We start from the raw sequence: 18,123 nt of genomic DNA, 5'->3' as shown, positions 1-18,123 counted from the left end.
AACAAGAACACATTAGGTGGGGAACTGAATCAGTCACATAAACAAATCGACTCCAATCATGCCAGACTCGCTTGCTGAAACGCAGGGCCAAAGGTATCAAAGCTAAAGAGATTACAAAAGCTCTCCAGACCGAAATGAAGAAAAAAAACATGAGCAGCTCAAGGGGAAGAAGAAAGAAACAAGAAAAAAATCACCATGGTATGAACTAGAAGATCTCCAAATCTTCAAACTCCACAACTAAACCATCAGCCGGTCCAGACGACGACGAATTATCCAAAGTCATCCCATGCATAGCATCCCACATAGTCTGCCCACGTCCAATACTCGTCGGCCGACTAGCATAAACCCCGACATGCACGAACTTATCCTCAACGCCGTAAAAAAACCACGTCACTTCCCGCAGCTTCTTCCATGTACTGCCTACCGCACCAGGCGATAAAGCATACGGCGACATTGAAGGAACCTGATACCAGATCCACAGCGCATACCCAACCCGCTCTAACTTAATGCGCAGCGAACTAGGCGGAGGTCCCTGCGGTGAATGGAGTAGCGGTGAAAGACACCAATCTGCCCCGTCTGCCGTCGCACTGACGGACGAAGCATTGACGGTCCCCGAGGAGAATTCCATGCCGGCTTTGACCCACTTGCAGGGCGGTTGGGTGGCGCCTATGCCAACGCGGCCACTGTTCGTAGTCGCGGCTAGTACCGGGGTTGCATCTGAGGAGAAAGATTGCGGTGCAGCTCCGGCGAAAATCACTAGGCCTCCTTGATCCCATTCCATTTCCCAGTCTGCGCTCACGGTCACCTCAGCTACAACGAATGGGTGGCGGAGTGAGGTGAAGACTATCGGGGCGGTTGATGTATCGCCGTTTGGTGGTTTGCGCCATAGATCGGTATTCGGGCCCGCTGTCAAGGTGAAGTATTCCATGCACTGGGGAAGAGAGAATGTTGGTGGGAGGTTTAGGGCCGTAAATGAGGTGCCATCTGGAGGCATTTTGACGTATAGTTCTCTCGTTGTTTTGTACCAAGTGTGTAGTCGTCTGGGAAAGTATCGGTCTCCCTCTCCGTCTATTTTCTGTGAAGACTGGATTGAAGTAAGTTGACAGACAATGTGTCGCAGATATTTTCTGATTTTGTGTCTTTCGAGTCAACGGGACTGCTCGGAGCACAAAGTCCAATTGAACTTTGATGTCTGTGCTGAGCGGATAAGCGAGCGTTGCGACAGCAGGGGGATTGGGTCACAGCTTTTGTTTCATCTGATAATCCGCTAAAGTGACTAGGCAGCGAGGATTCAAATAAAAATGTGATATGATAAAAATGAAGCCGTAATAGTGGGGAATTGTTGTATTATGATGCTGAGAAGAGCGGATTCTGCGGATGCTGCCGAATGCGGTTTGCAGGGAGTACGACACCAAAAAGAAAAAAAGAGTAAATCAAGAAAAAAAAAAAAAGAAAAAACAACGTGAGACAATCGAAAAGTTCCCGAGAGACTGGAGAAAGGGAAAAGGACGCAGGAAACTATTTATATTGATTCGTCTTTTTGCCCCCTGGAACGCGACTCAGGGGAGCCAAAGTCACTAACTCCTATAACACACGGGGAAATAACCTCCTGTCCCAAGAGACTGGAAATGTTCCCCTCTCTGCGTCCTTTGGGTCGCCTTCGCAAAGCGCGTTCGCTTCCAGCACGATGCACTGTGGGCCAGTTTGCAAGTGGCGGGTCACCGTGCATTGGAATCAATGAATCAACCACGTCGTGATGGAGATCAAAAGGAAAAAAAACCAGACTTTTTGACCCGACGAGTACGTTGTAGACGTGCATATGGGGCAGCTGAAGGACAGATGGATCGAACCACATGTGCGACCACTTACCGAGCCCAATTAACTTTCGGATCTATTCGACGATCGGATTTTAGCACGAACACATTGAGATCGAGCTGAGAAGGAGCTCTAGGATCTTCCTTGGTCGGATCTGACAGCTTGGAATCATTTCTCAGCTGCAGGTGGTTTTGGTGGCGGTGGTGCGACTCAGCCACAGTTTGACTCTCCACTGTCTGCACGAGGCTGAGAAGGGAATCGAGGTACTTCGAGTTTGACGGACTTGCCGTGCTCTCTTAGTCCGACCATAAAAGAGTGCTGATCCCCATGCAAAGTTCCCATGCAAAGTAGAAAAGTTGAAGAGTTGCGGGTCTAATTATAGTTCCTGGCACCTGCCGTGTGCTGGCAACTGCACCAGGTGACTCAACTTTGTTTTGCCCAACTTTTCTCCTTGACTTTAGGCTTATCTTCAATTTATACTTCATTATAATCTCAAATTCAGTTATCTTTCTGTCCTTCCACGCTTCGCTGATATACTCTGTAGGTGTAGCCGAAATGTAATCCACTGCCCAAATTCTGGGGTAATGCCCTAAAAAAAAGGGCTTCATGGGGCCAAAAAGGGGTATTCAACATGCCAAGAAGCCCCCGTATCCTTGACGCCCTAAAAACATCCCGACCAATGAAGATGAGCCGACGTCCGCCCGAGCCTCGTGTTTGGGGCCAAACAAGGCTCGGCAGGGTTCAAGAGCCTCAGCTTGTGACTAAATCAAAGACCCTTAAAAACCCTATAATGAGACAGAGTCGCCAGGATTTTTGGTGAATTTCCTCGTCACTCTATCCTTCTTTCTGCCTTTCATAATGTCCTCTTATTACAACTACTACGAGAATGACAATCCCTGGGATGAAACAATCGCTTTAGACTATAGATGGTTCACACGCTCTTTCGAAAAAATCTTTTTCGCTACCTTTGCCTTCGACTGCCTCACCTTCCTCGCATTGAGTTCCTTTCTCGCCTGGGCATGTACTATCCGGCCCTCGAGCCAGCCTCTCAAGGGTGTTATAACCGTACTTGTGCTGTGGATATGGTACGTTCCTCACAACCATATGCCTTTTTTTTTTTGTTTTGTTTTTATCCACTCTACCCAATGCTAAGCTAACCGTCCCTAGCGCCCAACTCCTGAGCCTAATCTATGAAATCCTGGAGCTAGCATCCGCAGTCGTGAAGCAGTACTATGTAATCGACTTCATGCTACTGGAGTTCTTCTCCGTGGTCTCCAGCTGTGTACTCTTCCTGGTCTTCTACCAAACGATCCACCTGCTCCTGGACCGCCTCACCGATTCCGGCAAGCCATATGCGCCTTTACGAATTATTCACTGGGTCCTACTTGGTCTGGTTACCGTCTTATCCCTCGCCGAATTCGCCGTCTACGTCGCGGTCGAGTACAAAAGTGTCGAGGGGACGATCGCATACAAGATCATCGACAGCTGGCGCAAGCTTTACAGCGCCCGCTGTATCATATACTTCGTCATGGCATTTGAGATCTTCGTTTGGACCATCTTCGTGACTGTGAAGGCTGGTACTCACCGTTTCACTTCACGGGTAAGCTCACCCTGCGCATGCATTTCAATTGGACGAATGCTAACCACTCAGTTTCAGATGCCTCTCTTCTCCCTTATCGCTGCTAGTCTGTGTTGGTTCGGGTACAACTTGATGTGGGGCATCGTTGCTATCCGATTCTACCTTACCATTACTGTGGCCTCTGGTCCAGACTATCTCAGCATCATCGAGTCGGTTTTCACGTTTGTGTTTGTTGTTGGAATTTTCACTGGCTTGCTTCTTTGTCTTATGAACTGGTTCAAGCTTGGTGGAGATCATGATAAACCTCCGACTTCAGCGCAGCATCCTTATGATAACTCCCAGATGTTCCAGACATGGCAGCCTCACCAACAACAGCAGCAGCAACCACAGCTCGTGCAGCACCATCAGTCTTAGGCTGCTCGGGAAACTGTGACGAGAAAATGTATGGGATGGAATAGCTAATATCGGAGGATGTGAATTTTCGTTAATGGTTTTCCTTTTGTAATTTCCATTTGCTGATATCGGGAGGAGTATTCTTCGCCCACATTGGGCGAGATAATGTTTGTTTAGATGATGTTCTCATATACCCTGTTACTTTTAGCTACTGAATGTTTACTGGATGTGATTGTCTATCACATCGTTCTTCATATATGTTATTATTCCCTCTTAATGTCATCTTAGACCCTGGATGATAGCCTTGATGGATTCAAGTTGCCCGTCGGATCTGATTGAATATTTGCAGAATTAGCCCCCGGGTGCTAAAGCAAGAATCATATGTTCACCCCCTTTTTTGTGTTCATGGGTTCTTGCTTTGATATATTAAGCTGGATACACAGAGACATAGGTCTTTTCAAATGAGTTCGATTGACAGAAAGGAAATAAATCTAGTTATACATGGCATGCGCGGAAAGTATATGCAGTGCGTCAATGACGCTTTATGCCAGAAACAAATCGCTGGTTTCTGAGCCAACACCTTCGGTCTCTTCACTTTTTCCATATCCAACAAATACACGCCCTCGCTCAAATCATATCTTCCAGCTAAGAGTTTTACCGATCAGCCAGCATGTTCTTGATGGAGCTGTAGTACTTCTGTGTCACGAATTGCGAGATCTCGTCCTTCGACACCCACTTGAAGTCCTGCAACTTCTGCAAGCTGTTAGACAGATCGGCCTGGCCAGCCATGATGCGGGACTTGAGGAAGAAGGTCTTCTCTCCGTAGTTAGCGACGCCATTAGCCTCGTCGATGTGGGGTTTGCGGTTGTTGTAGACGTGATGACCGGCAGGGTGGAAGCCGACCATCCATGTGTTCATGTTGACACCGGCAGACTGGGCCAGGGTACGCTCGGCAGCCTAGAAAAAAGAGAGGTTATTACGGGGAGTTTGAAACTGTAGAGGATAAGCCTACCTGGCGAATAGTCTCCTCAGCTTCCACCGGGGAGCTGGGGAACTTCCAGTATCCCTCCTTCGACTGAACCAGCAAGTACAAAGTCCTAGACAAAAGACGGTTGAGACTCTTGTAATCGCCCTTCTTGTCAGCCTCCGTCACACGAGAGTGTGGCCGCGGGATCTCCTCCTTCTTGCTGGTATCCTGGGAAGTCGCATTGGCGGTAGACTCGGCATCCTGCACCAGCTTCTCAACCAGGTGCTCAGGCTCTGACTCCTGGGCACCAAGAAGCAGTTCGTCGTTCCATGCATCATTGGCGTACGCGTTGTACTTGCCGATGTCGCGTGCGGGAGTAAGACGCTCCTTAATCTTCCTCTTCCAGTCCTCGTCTAGCGGAGTACCGCGCTTGAAGTAAAAGTATTTGGTGAAAGGCAGGGCCAGACGCTCGTTCAGACGCTTCTGGTAGAAGTAATATGATTTCTCGAAGGGCTCAAGGTCACGAGTGATCTGAGGAGGGCGGGAGAGAACGACGCCGGCATTGATGGTGTAGACGGGGTTCACGGAGGATGTGGAGGGGGTGGTCGATGCAGATGTGGATTCGGTCGCAGTAGTGGCGTAATTGCGACGGCCAACTGTTTCTTGACAGCTTCGGCACACGCCAGAGTCGAGTCTTGATGGGCCTGGAATTGGTCAGTACCAGTGATGCGATTTGGGAGGACAATGGAACATACGCAGCAGCGACGCTATGCGCCGGGCACCATTAGTTCCTGTAGCCATCACCGGGGAGTGAATGGGAATGGTAATGATAGTATCCCCTTAGTTGATCGGCCTGTTCATGATCATGTTGAGACTGAGAAAAGTTCCCCCGGTCACGTTTACGCTAGACCCACTTGGGACTAGCGTAAGAACAGCGGTTAAATTTCGCGAAATCTGCATTTCTTCTTTTCTTTCCTCAAGCATCCATTACCTTATCGTCACTGCGTCTAGATCCCACGGCCAGTCGTCCATTTAGCGGTGCTTAGACCAATTTCGCGGCTGATTCGCTAGCGGTACCTTCTTTGAATCCCAAGGTGTACTGTTAGATAGATGCGGCGAACACTCCTGCACTGCCTTAACTTGTTATTTGAGACCTCAAAATTCAAAGCAAAATATCCATTTCAATCCTCTCCTATATCCTGATAAGATCGATATATTCCTGCTGTACTCTAAAAATAAGCTGGCATTCGAGGCCTTCAGTTAAGATGCATAACCCGCTCGATCGTGCCAAACACCCGCAATTTGTTTCCGTAAGTGCGCCAGAACTCGCTATCCACCTGAGGTACCAACTCCTCGCCCGGCACCTTTTGTGCAATTTCTCCTATTTTGGCCTCGGTTAAAGCAGCTCGTTGGACTGGCTTCGTACTCTCACTGTCACTGAATTCAATCAAGTCAATGGTGTCTTCCGGCAATGCTTTTTTTTCTTGCATCATCAGATCTTCAACCATCCGTTGCTCCATTTGTTGAATTTGAGGTTTCTCTCGCGCAACTCCGATCTTCATGCTTTCCAGGTCTCCCGGGCTGCTGTACTGAATCGGACCCTTTTGGAGCTGGACTGACAGTTTCATGAAGGCGATCGCAGCTAGCATGCTGTCATAACCGGCTTCATGGGCGCTGCTTCGGAAGATATACTTCTGGTGCATAGAATCAATTTCTAATCAGATTTAGCAAGACTATTCGTTCCAACCAACACGATTTACTTGATACAGACCAATCTTTGGAGCCGATATTTTTACCAACTTGCGGTTAATCTCCTCCAGGGAAGAAGATGGATTGATAGAACCCGCATCGTGAGTTGCAAGGTACTTGGTGTCAACAACATTGGGAAGCACACTATGGATAGTTGTCTGGAATTCCTCCACGGAATCCGGCAGTTGTCCGATGAAACCACTGTAAAGGAAGGCCAGATCCATGAAGCAGTTGTGCCCGACCAGGACTGGCCGGTTCTCTTGGAGGTGCTTCCGCAAATTATTGGCAAGGTCTGCCTCTGCGAACAGCGGTGTTCCTACTTGCCTTATGAATGAACTAAAGGTCTTGTCAGGGAGCTCTGACAGGTCTCCTCCGATGAGTGCCTCGACAATCCACCGGCATCCCACGTGTCCGCGGATCAACGTCTTTAGGGAGTTTGTCTTTCCTTCATTCATGTCCTTGTCCTTGACAGGATCGGCGACCTCAATTTGGACGAACATGGGCCGGCTTCTCGACTTGAGCTTTGGATACTCAGCGGTGATAAGCTGATGTACAAGTCGTTTCTCCATGTTATTCAAGGTCTCAGGGAGGACTGGACATAAGGCCTTGAGGACCTTGTGTTTGCTGTGTGGTGGGATGTTGAGGTATTCGCTGCGCTTTGTCTATGGCAAACATTAGATGATTGGGCATATATGGGAAGATGGGAAGCATACATCACTCTGGGCAAGCCACCAGTTGATCATTCGACGCGCAGCTTGGAGAAAATCGATTGTCTCCTTGTCCGCTGCCTTCACATCGACTGCAGAAATTGCGCTCGTGCGATTGTATCTCTGGCTCGCTATGATCAAGCATTGGGCCTCCTCATCTCGAGAGAGATACCGCACACCGTACTTGCACAAAATCTCCATACTGAATTGGTGATTCATTAGGAATTCCATGGCTATGAATCATTAGCAACCTTTATCCGACACTTGGAAACCTTGAATTACCCAGGAACAACTTACACCAGCTCATAAAGGTCCAGTCACGGTTAACGTCCAATGCCCGGTCCACAAATGGGCTCAGGTTGATGTTGTAAGGCGTCATCTTGTAGGTGCCTGTATTCATTCGTTAGCTAAGCACCAACATATTGTCCGCATATATCCTCTAATGTACAGACCAGTGGCACTATCTTCCTGACATATTGTCAGACCGATCTGAAGAATCTGGTATCTCTCGGCCGCAGCCTTGACGTCTGTATATCGTTCCTGGAGGGATTGGTCTTTCTGGGCCTGGGAGCTTGGGGCAATCGCAATGCCGGAGAACTCCAAGTCAATAGCAACAAACTTGCTGCAAGAAATCTGGTAGAGGATCCATGGTAGCAAAGCAGCAAAATTTCCCGCAGTCACCTCCATGTCGTTCGTTGCGTTGCCAAAAACGAAGAGGACGTGGAGAAAGCGGAAGTCGGAGCAAAGCGAAGAGATAGTAAAAGAAAGGAAGAGAAGCACTTTCAGACTGGATCTCAACAGGACTAGCAGAGGGAATAGAATTGCTTTACTCTCAAATCGTGAAATTAGAGTCTTATTAAGGATGTGTTGTCAAATGAACATCTCCATGACGATTTATAAGATATAATAGTTCCGCACCTAATATCTTTCAGTGAAGATAATAACTGAGGACAATGTGAGGTCGTGATACGTAAGTGAATAGACGCATTCCCAGGCTTATGTTAAGTAATAAAATGGCTTCTATCTCTCTTTCCCTTTATCCGCAGGTCCATCAGTATATAATTCGTCCGAACACATGTTTAATATGTAGGGTCGTATAGACCACGTGACTGACCCCGGACTTCGACGAGCCGAGGGAAAACGAAAGCCGATCGACGCCATTGCCGTCCCCGACTTGGAATCTCCATGGACCCTCTCTTTCTCTTCTTTCACCTTACAACTCCAATTGATTCTTACTTATGATCTCGCGCAATGACTGACAGCATGTCATCCCACACCCAAGTCTCCTCCACCGCCACTTCCCCCACGAAGCTCTGCTCCCGTACTTACAAGACAGCTTCCCAGCTGTTCTTAACACGACGTCTGCCGGAGTCTCTTGCAAATCTCCGGCCTATTCTAACGGTTCCAACCCCTGAAGACTCGCAAACCAATGGCGACCACTCCGCTGCGGTCGCGCCGATCGCGAACGCCTCTAGCACGTGGAGGATCAAGGTGTGGAACTTCTACATTACACTCCTGAGCGCGATCGTAGAACTTGGCCCAGAAGAAGGCAAGAATCAATTCGGACAGAAAGAATGGAAGCAAATGGCAACACAAGTCCGCGAGGGCGGAATCTGGGAGGACGTGGTACAAATTGGATACCGAGGCCGGGAGGGCTCCGTGGACGCCGAGGTAGTCTACGTTCTGTAAGTGGCCGTCTTGTTCTCCGCGGAGAGATTGTAAATCGCCGCTAACACTTCGCTATCTGTAAAGTGCGACATTAATCTTGAATCACTCATCCTCGCAATCGCTCAACCAACAACGACTTGAAACCTACCTGTCATCCTACGGACAACCCAATCTAGACCTAGCAGACCGACTACAGAATGCGTCCGGCGACTTCCAGCAACAACGAATTTCCGCGACTAGTGGAGCAGATACACCGAAAGACCTGGCGGCTCGAGTACGAATTATTGAATTATTCACATTACACGTCCTTCCCCGCAATGAGGAATGGGAATACGCTCATGAGTTCATCAATCTAAGCGAGGTCCTAGATGAAGAACGCAAAGAACTTTTTCTACAAACTTTGGAGGGCTTGAAGGAAGAGAAAGAGCGAGGCGAATTGCGCGCTGCGGAGTTGCAGCGTGCCAAAGACGCCGAGCTCGAGCGACAACGGGATGAAGAGCGCCAGAGAGCCGAGGAGGAGGCATCTGCTGCTGCCCACCAACAACAACCGAATGGCCACAAGCGGAATACCAGCGAGGTGGACTATGGCATTGAGAAAGGCAGCCCGCGCAGTGGTTCCAAGGGTAAAGCATCCAGATCGGCAGACAAGTCGCCTAATGGAAAAGCAACACCACGCACGGCTCTATCATCATCAAGCTCTAAGAATTCTAAGAAACCCGTTAAGCCAGAGCCTCGGACTAGCCAGGCACGGGCAGTGGCTCTGGGCATCCGCAATTTGTTCAAGAATTTGATCCTGAACATCTCTGGAAACCCCATGTCATTAGCTCGCACATTGCTCTTCCTGCTGGGTATTCTGATGGCGTTTAGTCGGCAGGATATCCGTGAACGAGTCCGCAGGGTAACGGGCTCTGCATGGCAGAAAGTGAAAGGCACCGTTGGAATGGGTGTGAAGGTCAGCTATATCTGAGATATTAGCTCGCCATGTTTGACTTTAACTGCATGAATTATTTCTGTATATCTCCTTTGTCTTGCTGGTCTGGATATCCTTTGGATTTGATGCATAAACATTTACAACTATGATTGGTCTATTCATGTATTATCTAGGTATCATTCATATACTGAGCTGAACTTTATTACCCTACAAACTATACCAAAGGTTCGATCTAAGTATCCTTTCATTGAAGTTGATTACCAGGCAAGGGTTTGAGCGATATCACTGTATAGGTGCGGATCCACTTCCCCATTAGGAAGCTAACTAAAAGACGTTACTAGCTAGCTGGTCCATACAAGGTGAATTATCTGCCTTGACTTGATAATGATACAGCTGGATGCTCCCGCTGTCATTTTTCAAGAATGGCGTTCATTCATATATTTTCGCAATTCGTTGCAACATTATGCTTTACTTGGATCAGCTTTGTAACTCTGATAAGGATCACGCAGTGCATATAGATCCAGGTGGGCTTCCGTCACAGCGCGATAAAAGCAAAGACCAGCCATAACCTTTGCCGATCGCGGTTCAGCAACATCCCGCAGTTTCTGCCAACATCTATCAGCCATATCATGTTCAAATTTGATGACCTGGCCCAGCTGTTCCTTTGCCGCATCGACCCGGCGGCTGGTTATCCTCTCGTTGTGGAACTCCAGGAAGTCAAGAGAGTTGATGTTACTGTTCTGGCGATCTTTCTCCCACGTAGGAAAGTCGTTTCGCAGCCTTGATTCGACCGCTGTCCGTCGCGCCCAGTCCTGCACGAGGTACTTCCCGATGGCGGTAGGAAACACATCCTCTCCGCCGGTGCTCACCAAGCAGATGATAAAAGCGAGGAGCACAGGGGCAAATGAGCTGTCAGCTCCGATTCCATGAGCCCAGCGGTGAAACCGATAGCCTACTGCCGCGAAGTTGTCGGATGTTGCGTGGCAGGTGACGTGGAACGTGTGGCTGTAGTGCATTTGGAACATGTTGCTCAGCCACACATGTCGGGCTTCCACGAGTAGGCTAGTCCGATCGTACAGACTTGCTCGTTTCACGACAGGATTTTCCAACATCCAAGAAGTGCAATAACCAATTGCTTCATTCAAACCAACGCCATCAAGGGGTGCCTGTGAAATTGAAGAACTCGGAGGAGGAATGCCGTTTCGCGTATCAGCAACGAGGTGGGGGTATTCGACGGCGATTTCGCTAAAAGCTCCATGGACGATTTTCTCGTATTCCACGAAGGCGGCATGCCCCTTCTTTTGAATCTCATTTTCAGCGTGGCAATCAATGTGCGTGAGAATAACAAAAAAAGTCGGCAATATTCTCCAGAAAGCCAGGTCCGAGATGCAGAAAGAGCTTGTCACGATTGCTGACGGCCAACAGGGAAAGTGCAAGATTGAAGTGGTAAGCAGAATCAAGTGCAAGCTTCTGATCTAGTATGTTGATGTCTGGCATCTTCTGAGAAAAGAATTGGGCCTCTATTGCCGAGGCCTCGAGCATCCATCGCGGGACCGATGCGAAAGAAGGCAGTTTTGCGTAAAGGGCGACCTGCTTAGCTACCACCTCAGGCTGGAGCACGAAAAGTGATTCAATAGTGTCACTAAACTCATGGTAGGCCATTCCATTCAAGGCGCTCAGTATATAGGCTTTACTGATGGTTGGAATGTAGCAGGTAATCTTCGCGTTCCACAAATGATTGCTGTATGGCAGCTCTGGCCGCAAACGTAGGAAATCACGGGCACGTTTGATAGCGTCTTCACACACCACTCGGAATTGCTTAGTAAATGGTAGTGAACAAACATCCTGAAGGAGAAGCACAGCGTAGGCGGTCTCTTCCTTGGATTGGTGCGGCCCCCAGGAGCCATCTGGGCATTGCATGAGAAGAACTCGACTCATCGCCTGAACCAGGACAGCTGGTAGACGGTGGTGTAGAAGGTCATTAGGTAGAGGCTTGACATGACCTTCATCTAGCTTGATCAGGTAGTGGGAAAAGGAACGGGTGATCAACATCATAGTGTAGAACATTGACAGGTTCTACCAACGTCAGCTACCGCAACATGCAAAAGTCGATCGCACATACCCATTTGTCCTGCAACTGTCCGTCCCACCACCTGCCACAAAGGAAGCGCACACACTTTTCAATTGCTATGCTATAGTCCGCTCCTTGAGACAGATGGAGCAAGCACATGAGCACATTAGCATTGACACTCACACTGGGGTTCCGCTCCTGAGGGTATGTGAAGAAATGGTCTTTGCCCTCGTATGTTCTTAATAAAGCATCCGGGGAATGCGGAGCTCCCAAAAGATATAGTGTAGATAACGTTTTTGCCGTATCGTCTGGGTCTGGTAGTAACCCTCTCGCTGAAATTGATATTAGTGATACATTCCGTAGCCTTAGAGCGCAAGACAGACTTACACCATCCAGTAACCCCATCTTGTTCTTTTAGCTCACTTTGAAGCATTGTGATGACTTTCTCTCTGCAATCGAGGCTGAAATCGTTCGGACAGAATCCAGACTCAAGCAAGGTTGACACAACCCACGAAGTTTCAAATGTCGTCGATGGGTAAAAGTCTGGAATACCGCGTCCCTCTTGATTGATGCTAAGATTGACGATATGGCGTAGATATGCCTCAGCATCATCATCCCACGAAGAACGATACATCAGGTACACTGCCGTTGAAGCAGGCGAAGCACACAATGAGCCAAGCCCTTTCTGGTGGTTGATCTGATCAAAGTCGACGTGTCCAATGAAACCCTCCAGCGAGTAAGCCCCGGCCAGTTTGGACTCGCCGTACAAAGCTTCAGCTGGGATCTTACGCAATTTCATTTCGCGCATTTTATTGACACGCTCGATTCCAGGGACATTGAAACTAACACCGTATCTCTCCAGTTGCAGCAGAAGAACCGGGAGGTACAGCTCCAGACCAACAGGCAAGGTGTCATCTGTATTATCGATGCTCCATGATGGTAGATTATCTTTGACGAACTGGATTGCGCGGCTGCAACGAAGATCAATCTCAAGCCACTGCTCCTCAGAGTATTCGCATAGGGTATTCAATCGAGTTTTAATTGCCAATATGGCTACCAAGGAGCAGCAGATCTGCTCAATGTCTCTGAATGGATTGCCCCACCCTCCATTAGAAGCTTGAGATTTCACCAGATACTCAAAGCATTCGGGAAATGCCCATGATTTTCCATCTTTAGAACGTAGCATTGAAACCCAGGCAGTGTCCCACACACTAGAAGTCACAGTGCCAATGCCATAAGATGGGTCGCAACGTTGCAGCAAGTCCTGGACCAACCGCAAGGCCATGATGTTGTTATTGTAGCACGAATTTATAGCCCTTAATTGATCTATAAAAGCTACACACAGAATCCACGTATCTTGCTATAGACGGATCAATGGCTATATACACTTATGCCCATCATGTATTACAGTACCTTGCTCGGGTACTAGTTACCGCTTACTTCTCTATGATCCACTTCCAAGGTTGCCATCTCACCGTGCATTGCATTAATTACCTTAGTGTAACATTCACGTCATCAATCATGAATATGCAGCATTGAGGTGTCGTGCGCCAATCCAATTACTCATTTTATCACACCGTTCCCTTGCCGGGAGGCATGAAGGGACCGGTCGGATGCGTAATCAAGCAACCGCAAATATCCTTGCCTGTTGAAACGAAACTCGCAAAAGGCTACCTTCAGAAGAACAATGACTCGGGTAGTCGACTTACGTGGGTCAATCTATCTGCGACCCTGGCGTCATAGGATGTAAGATCTTGCATTTTTAAGAACGAAAGCATGCTGCGCTCAATGTCAGATTCTGAAAGCTGCATTCTTTTAGTGCCATGCAGCCCCTCCATATTAGTACACCGCCACTTGAGGATTTAGACAAGTAATTTTTAGGCGATATGATCAGCTGTGTAGGTAGCTGTCCCGCAAACACAATGATCGGGGTGACGGAACAAACAGGAGATCTGCATTAACTTGCATCGTGTGGAGGGCCCGAGATCTTCTGCAGATTCAATCTTCGGTCTACATGCAGGCCACATACATACAATGAAGTGCCTTAGGCGCAGACTTAGGCCCTTAGTTGTAGCGTCATGTATGGTTAATTACTTAAGAGGTGTTTTGAAGGTGTAGTACACAAGCATCGAGGTCTCTCTTGTCCGTCTTCAACAGAGGGGGGGGGGGGGGGGGAGGGGCTAGTACAGAGTGGGGGCACTAGCCGGGTAATACTTCGATCGTGCAGAACTAGCATGGCAGGAGCGCCCGTGCGTTTCTGCAGTCTTGCAGAGCTCAGATGGTGCGGTTTTACTGCCACATCCATCGTTTGTGAGGCCCAACATGCGGTTGATGAGGGATGCCCATTATGGGTGATACAATATTCAATCAGCTAACGGTCTTTATTACTGTGTTGGTTGATTGAATGAATCACACTTCCTTGTAATTGCGAGTTTAACGCGAAATGGAGACAAAGATAATGGCAGGTGGTGAACAGCAATTAAACTTTATTCGAGGGTCCAAGACAGAGGGCGCAAAATCCGGTGAAAACAGTGAAAAGCCGCTGGGTTAAACACAGTCAAGTAGAGGATAGTGATTGAAAAGGATCGGCTAAACAACAACGCCCTCTCCGCCCAGTCCTCATGCCAGGTGCATCTCCGGAAAACCTCGAATCCCCCAGTCTATGGCAGAAGAGAGATTTCAACCTGCTTGATAGACTTGCACACCAGATTAATGATTTAGAGTCCCCCTTATGCGAACGGTCGTTTCTTTAGCCATATCCTCGTTCAAGGAGCTCCCTTAGATACGGCCATGCGGTCGTTCGAACCACTGCTCGCCATCTACCGGTCGCAACGCGGAATCTTCTACTACCTGTGAGGGCAGCGGGTCGGTCGCTGCCGGTCGGACCAACTCCACATGAAAAACCGGGTAGACGTCTGTGCGGCATTTATGCGGACACGAACCTCGATGGTTATAGCAGTAATTGGCAATTGCTGGATCATTTTAAATCTAAGTCGCTGATCAAGTCCAATGGTAATCTAACCGTCGAGGAAAAAGGCCTAGAGACGAGAACGCTCTCTTTATGTCGTGAATTGACAAGAACTAGCGAGAGTTCTAAAATTAGCTGTTTCTATATTACAATAAAAATATATCGACTGGAATGGGACATCATATCCAGCAATGCTAATAATCGAGGACAACGCCTACCACAAACACTAAGGTGCACTTAAATGCTAATAGCATCCGAGAAGCGCAGAATAGTGCTACTTTGGCGAGCGGCAACCTTAATGTAGGTTGTGTTCAGCGTGCTCACAGTGGCCTGAGTCTCGAAACCAGTACGCTCAACAGTAGTAAGCAATGTCGTCGCGTTAGAGCTATTGGAGGGAACAGAGTAGACAGCCCAGTTGTCATACTCGGTGGCACCGTTCCAGCTCATGTAGACAGTAGTCGAGAGAAGAGACTTCTCAGCGACAGCGACGGGGTTCCAGAAAGGAGTAGCAGTCCAAGACTCCTTGAAGGCACGGTAAGATTCGCCGTGGCCCAGGGGATCGAACTGGCCAGACAGAACAACATTACCAGCACCATCGTACTCCTTGACCTTGGGGACGGAGCCGTAGCCCATGAAGAGGTTGGAGGTCGTAGCGGCGGCGCCAAGGAACTGGAAGCTACCCTGGGTCTGGGTGTAGACAGCGTCGTTGGGGTCAGACACGTTGTACATCAAAGTACCGGCCATGCTGGTCAGATCAACCTCGAAGGCCATGCCGGTTGTCTCGCTCTGGGATTGGCCTTGCCCGTTGGCATTGTTGAAGACACTCAGGATGAAAGCCTCATCGGTCTCATTATAAATACGGGCGTGGTGTTGCCAAGAGAAACGGATATCGTCGCCGGTAAAGTTGCCCTCGTTATCATCGGCGCCCTTGAAGTAAGAGTGTTAGTCATATATGCAAAGAACTGGACTTGTGGAAGAACTCACGGAAAGTTGCCAGCGGACAGTACCGTTCTGATTCAGGTAGTAAGCGGACCAATAGAAGCGCATGGAAATCAGGAAGCCCTCATTGGTAGCCTCAACAGAGTTCATGTGGTAGCAATCCCAGGGAGTCTCGCGAGAGACGCCAGACTGGACAGCCTGCTTAGATGCTGAGAGAGGAATGCCCTCCTGGTGCTCGAGAGCATCCCACTTGTACACAATCTTGTTGGTAGGAATATCAATCTCGTAGAACTGGCTGACGGTCATCCAGCCATCAGTCGGGCCACCGGCAGAGCTGAGATCATGCTGGGTGACGTTAATAGCAGAGACGATAATGGTGTTGCGGGGAGTGATGATGTGCTCGTGAACATCAATATAGGAGTCCCGGGCCTCGCCGCTGGCGGTCTGGAAGTCCCCAGTGAGGGTGATTGTGTAGATCTCGTTGTAGGTTTCGTCGAGGATGTGGACAGTACCGTAACCGTAGCCACCAGCGATTTGGGGCACACCGGACCAGAAGGTGATAACGTTCTTACCGAACAACTTCTGCACCTTGAAATCCATGGTAACCTCCTCAGGACCCTGGTAGACGAGCTCGCCATCGTTGTCGTAGATTGTCACCGCGGTACCGGCAGTGTTAGAGTTACGGACGGGAATGAAGATCAGGCCCGGGTCGACAACGCCGGTCTTAGTCACTTCCAGCTGGGGAGGCTGCCAGGGGCCGGTTTTATAGGTGTAATTGGACCATGTCGCGTCAGCGAGAGCGCCAGCGGATAAAAGAAGGGCTCCGCAAGCAGAGAAGAGAGAGCTCCGCATTCTGGGCTGGGATAAAAATAAATTATGCAGACAATGAATGTATGGGGTTAGGGTGAATGGTGAATATTTAGAGTGAATGACGAATATTTAAGCTTAATGATGACGAAAGCAAAGAACGACGATTAAGTAGAAAATACACAAAAACCACGACGGGGGGATCTAATGGGCACTATAAGAAATCTATTGAGACCCATAGCCAGAAAAATGGCCCATCTTTTCCTCAAAGGGCCTTGGAACAGACAAGGCTTTGGCCAAATACGGATATGACCAGCTCCGATGCAAGTAGACGGTCTTCCGATGGCCTCCGCTGCTAGAGTATCTAGGGACATTGTATGGAGCGAGGCGGGCTACGCCAGGACATATCAGGCGAGATCAACAAGATGGAGTCGCAGTCGGCTATAATATTCTCAGCGGATGTGAATGGAAGAGGCTCCACACGTTTCCAAGATTTTGCGGTTTTCACCGATGTCTTAAAGATTGTAATGAGCTTAGCCTTCCTGATTTGTTCGATTCTCTTATCGGTTCTTTCCCTGTTTGGGCTTGTGGATGCTTCCGCTTAAATGATTGGTGAGTTGGAACATCGTTGGGCGTGCAATCAAAATGCTTAAGGAGCAGGATCGAAATCAAGAGGCCCATACGACCTTGGGAACCACCAGGTAGGGTTGCGGTGGAAAGCCGAGCCCCCACAGTAAGACAATTAAAAGGCTTGGCGAACAGAAGAGAAGATCTTAATCTCGATATTGTACCTGACTCGTGCTTGATTAAAGTGGGTCCGAACCCTTCAGGGTCAGGGTCAGGAACAGGAACAGGGACAGGGGAAGATAACGATCCAATAATGTCCAATAGACCATTGCGATAAGCTCGGGATGCATTCGCCTGCAAGTCAAAGTTAAACCGCTGTTTCACCTAGATATCATTGTGCTTTTTATTACAGGGCTCCAGGCTGCAACAAAATTCCAAAGGCTTGTTGGTACCCAATATTGGACGTTGTGGCTTTATTATGACGGAAGAGCGGCATTTTCCACGGCTTGAGCGGCAAGTTTTTCAGGGGCGGCTTCAGTAGTGTGTGGAGCAAACCAACACAAAGCCTTGTCTTGCCCACTATCAGATTTGGTGATCTGCACTAAAATCTCTGATTTGGATCCACCTCACACTCCGCCGTGATTCCAAGGTTTCTTCTGAATTTGATCGGGTCTTTGATTATTCAATGCAATAAATCAAATTGGCAGTAGCTCATAAGTAAAAGGCATAAGAAACAAAGAGAGTCGCTCATTGAATAAGCCCAATGGAGTTTTTGCCTGTTTCTTTAGGTAACAAACCTCAATTGCAGCGATGCATGGCTAAGGACTGGGAATCTTGGCAGAGTATTAAAAACATAGCAATACCCCTAGACTAAGCTATGCACACTAGAATACTTGCGTTACAGAGAATGCAGGTGAGGTTCAATAATCAATCAAGGCAAGGTCACCATAGTTCCGAATCCA

At 48.5% G+C, this 18,123-nt stretch overlaps 7 protein-coding genes across 7 annotated transcripts; 2 read left to right on the top strand and 5 right to left on the bottom strand.

The window, feature by feature from the left end:
* Positions 1-205: 205 nt before the first annotated feature.
* Positions 206-994, bottom strand: N7503_010605 (uncharacterized protein; the record flags this gene model as incomplete). The annotated part of the gene is made up of 1 exon (XM_057070151.1): positions 206-994. The coding sequence occupies one exon, from the start codon at positions 992-994 to the stop codon at positions 206-208; it is 789 nt and encodes a 262-aa protein (XP_056916762.1).
* Positions 995-2,673: 1,679 nt separating this feature from the next.
* Positions 2,674-3,808, top strand: N7503_010604 (uncharacterized protein; the record flags this gene model as incomplete). The annotated part of the gene is made up of 3 exons (XM_057070150.1): positions 2,674-2,900; positions 2,983-3,415; positions 3,473-3,808. The coding sequence occupies 3 exons, from the start codon at positions 2,674-2,676 to the stop codon at positions 3,806-3,808; spliced, it is 996 nt and encodes a 331-aa protein (XP_056916761.1).
* A 619-nt stretch (positions 3,809-4,427) lies between these two features.
* On the bottom strand, positions 4,428-5,601 carry N7503_010603 (mitochondrial 54S ribosomal protein mL46). Its single transcript, XM_057070149.1, has 3 exons — positions 5,510-5,601; positions 4,800-5,458; positions 4,428-4,744 (listed from the first exon to the last, which is right to left on the bottom strand). The coding sequence occupies exons 1-3, from the start codon at positions 5,553-5,555 to the stop codon at positions 4,442-4,444; spliced, it is 1,008 nt and encodes a 335-aa protein (XP_056916760.1). The 5' UTR covers positions 5,556-5,601; the 3' UTR covers positions 4,428-4,441.
* Positions 5,602-6,010: 409 nt separating this feature from the next.
* On the bottom strand, positions 6,011-7,897 carry N7503_010602 (CAF1 family ribonuclease; the record flags this gene model as incomplete). The annotated part of the gene is made up of 5 exons (XM_057070148.1): positions 6,011-6,468; positions 6,526-7,165; positions 7,217-7,443; positions 7,508-7,600; positions 7,663-7,897. 5 exons carry the CDS (start codon positions 7,895-7,897, stop codon positions 6,011-6,013), a joined length of 1,653 nt encoding a protein of 550 aa, XP_056916759.1.
* Positions 7,898-8,461: 564 nt separating this feature from the next.
* Positions 8,462-9,845, top strand: pex26 (the record flags this gene model as incomplete). Its single annotated transcript, XM_057070147.1, has 2 exons — positions 8,462-8,895; positions 8,963-9,845. The coding sequence occupies 2 exons, from the start codon at positions 8,462-8,464 to the stop codon at positions 9,843-9,845; spliced, it is 1,317 nt and encodes a 438-aa protein (XP_056916758.1).
* A 425-nt stretch (positions 9,846-10,270) lies between these two features.
* Positions 10,271-13,165, bottom strand: N7503_010600 (terpene synthase family protein; the record flags this gene model as incomplete). The annotated part of the gene is made up of 4 exons (XM_057070146.1): positions 10,271-11,107; positions 11,226-11,885; positions 11,932-12,212; positions 12,268-13,165. 4 exons carry the CDS (start codon positions 13,163-13,165, stop codon positions 10,271-10,273), a joined length of 2,676 nt encoding a protein of 891 aa, XP_056916757.1.
* Positions 13,166-15,085: 1,920 nt separating this feature from the next.
* On the bottom strand, positions 15,086-16,639 carry N7503_010599 (arylsulfotransferase family protein; the record flags this gene model as incomplete). Its single annotated transcript, XM_057070145.1, has 2 exons — positions 15,086-15,775; positions 15,833-16,639. 2 exons carry the CDS (start codon positions 16,637-16,639, stop codon positions 15,086-15,088), a joined length of 1,497 nt encoding a protein of 498 aa, XP_056916756.1.
* Positions 16,640-18,123: the final 1,484 nt, after the last annotated feature.

Source organism: Penicillium pulvis (assembly GCF_028828015.1).
Source record: "Penicillium pulvis strain IBT 33274 chromosome Unknown scaffold_8_segment0_segment0, whole genome shotgun sequence".
Classification (NCBI taxonomy): Eukaryota; Fungi; Ascomycota; class Eurotiomycetes; order Eurotiales; family Aspergillaceae; genus Penicillium; species Penicillium pulvis.
Note: the sequence above shows the minus strand (reverse complement) of the source record. Positions and strands in the feature narration are given on the sequence as shown.

Bases quoted from the DNA above. Each gene is read 5' to 3' on its own strand.
- N7503_010603 (XM_057070149.1), bottom strand. From the start codon at position 5,555: ATGGCTACAGGAACTAATGGTGCCCGGCGCATAGCGTCGCTGCTGC. The intron at 5,459-5,509 runs GTATGTTCCATT...GACCAATTCCAG, and splicing joins GCGCATAGCGTCGCTGCTGC to GCCCATCAAGACTCGACTCT. The intron at 4,745-4,799 runs GTAGGCTTATCC...TCTTTTTTCTAG, and splicing joins CTGAGGAGACTATTCGCCAG to GCTGCCGAGCGTACCCTGGC.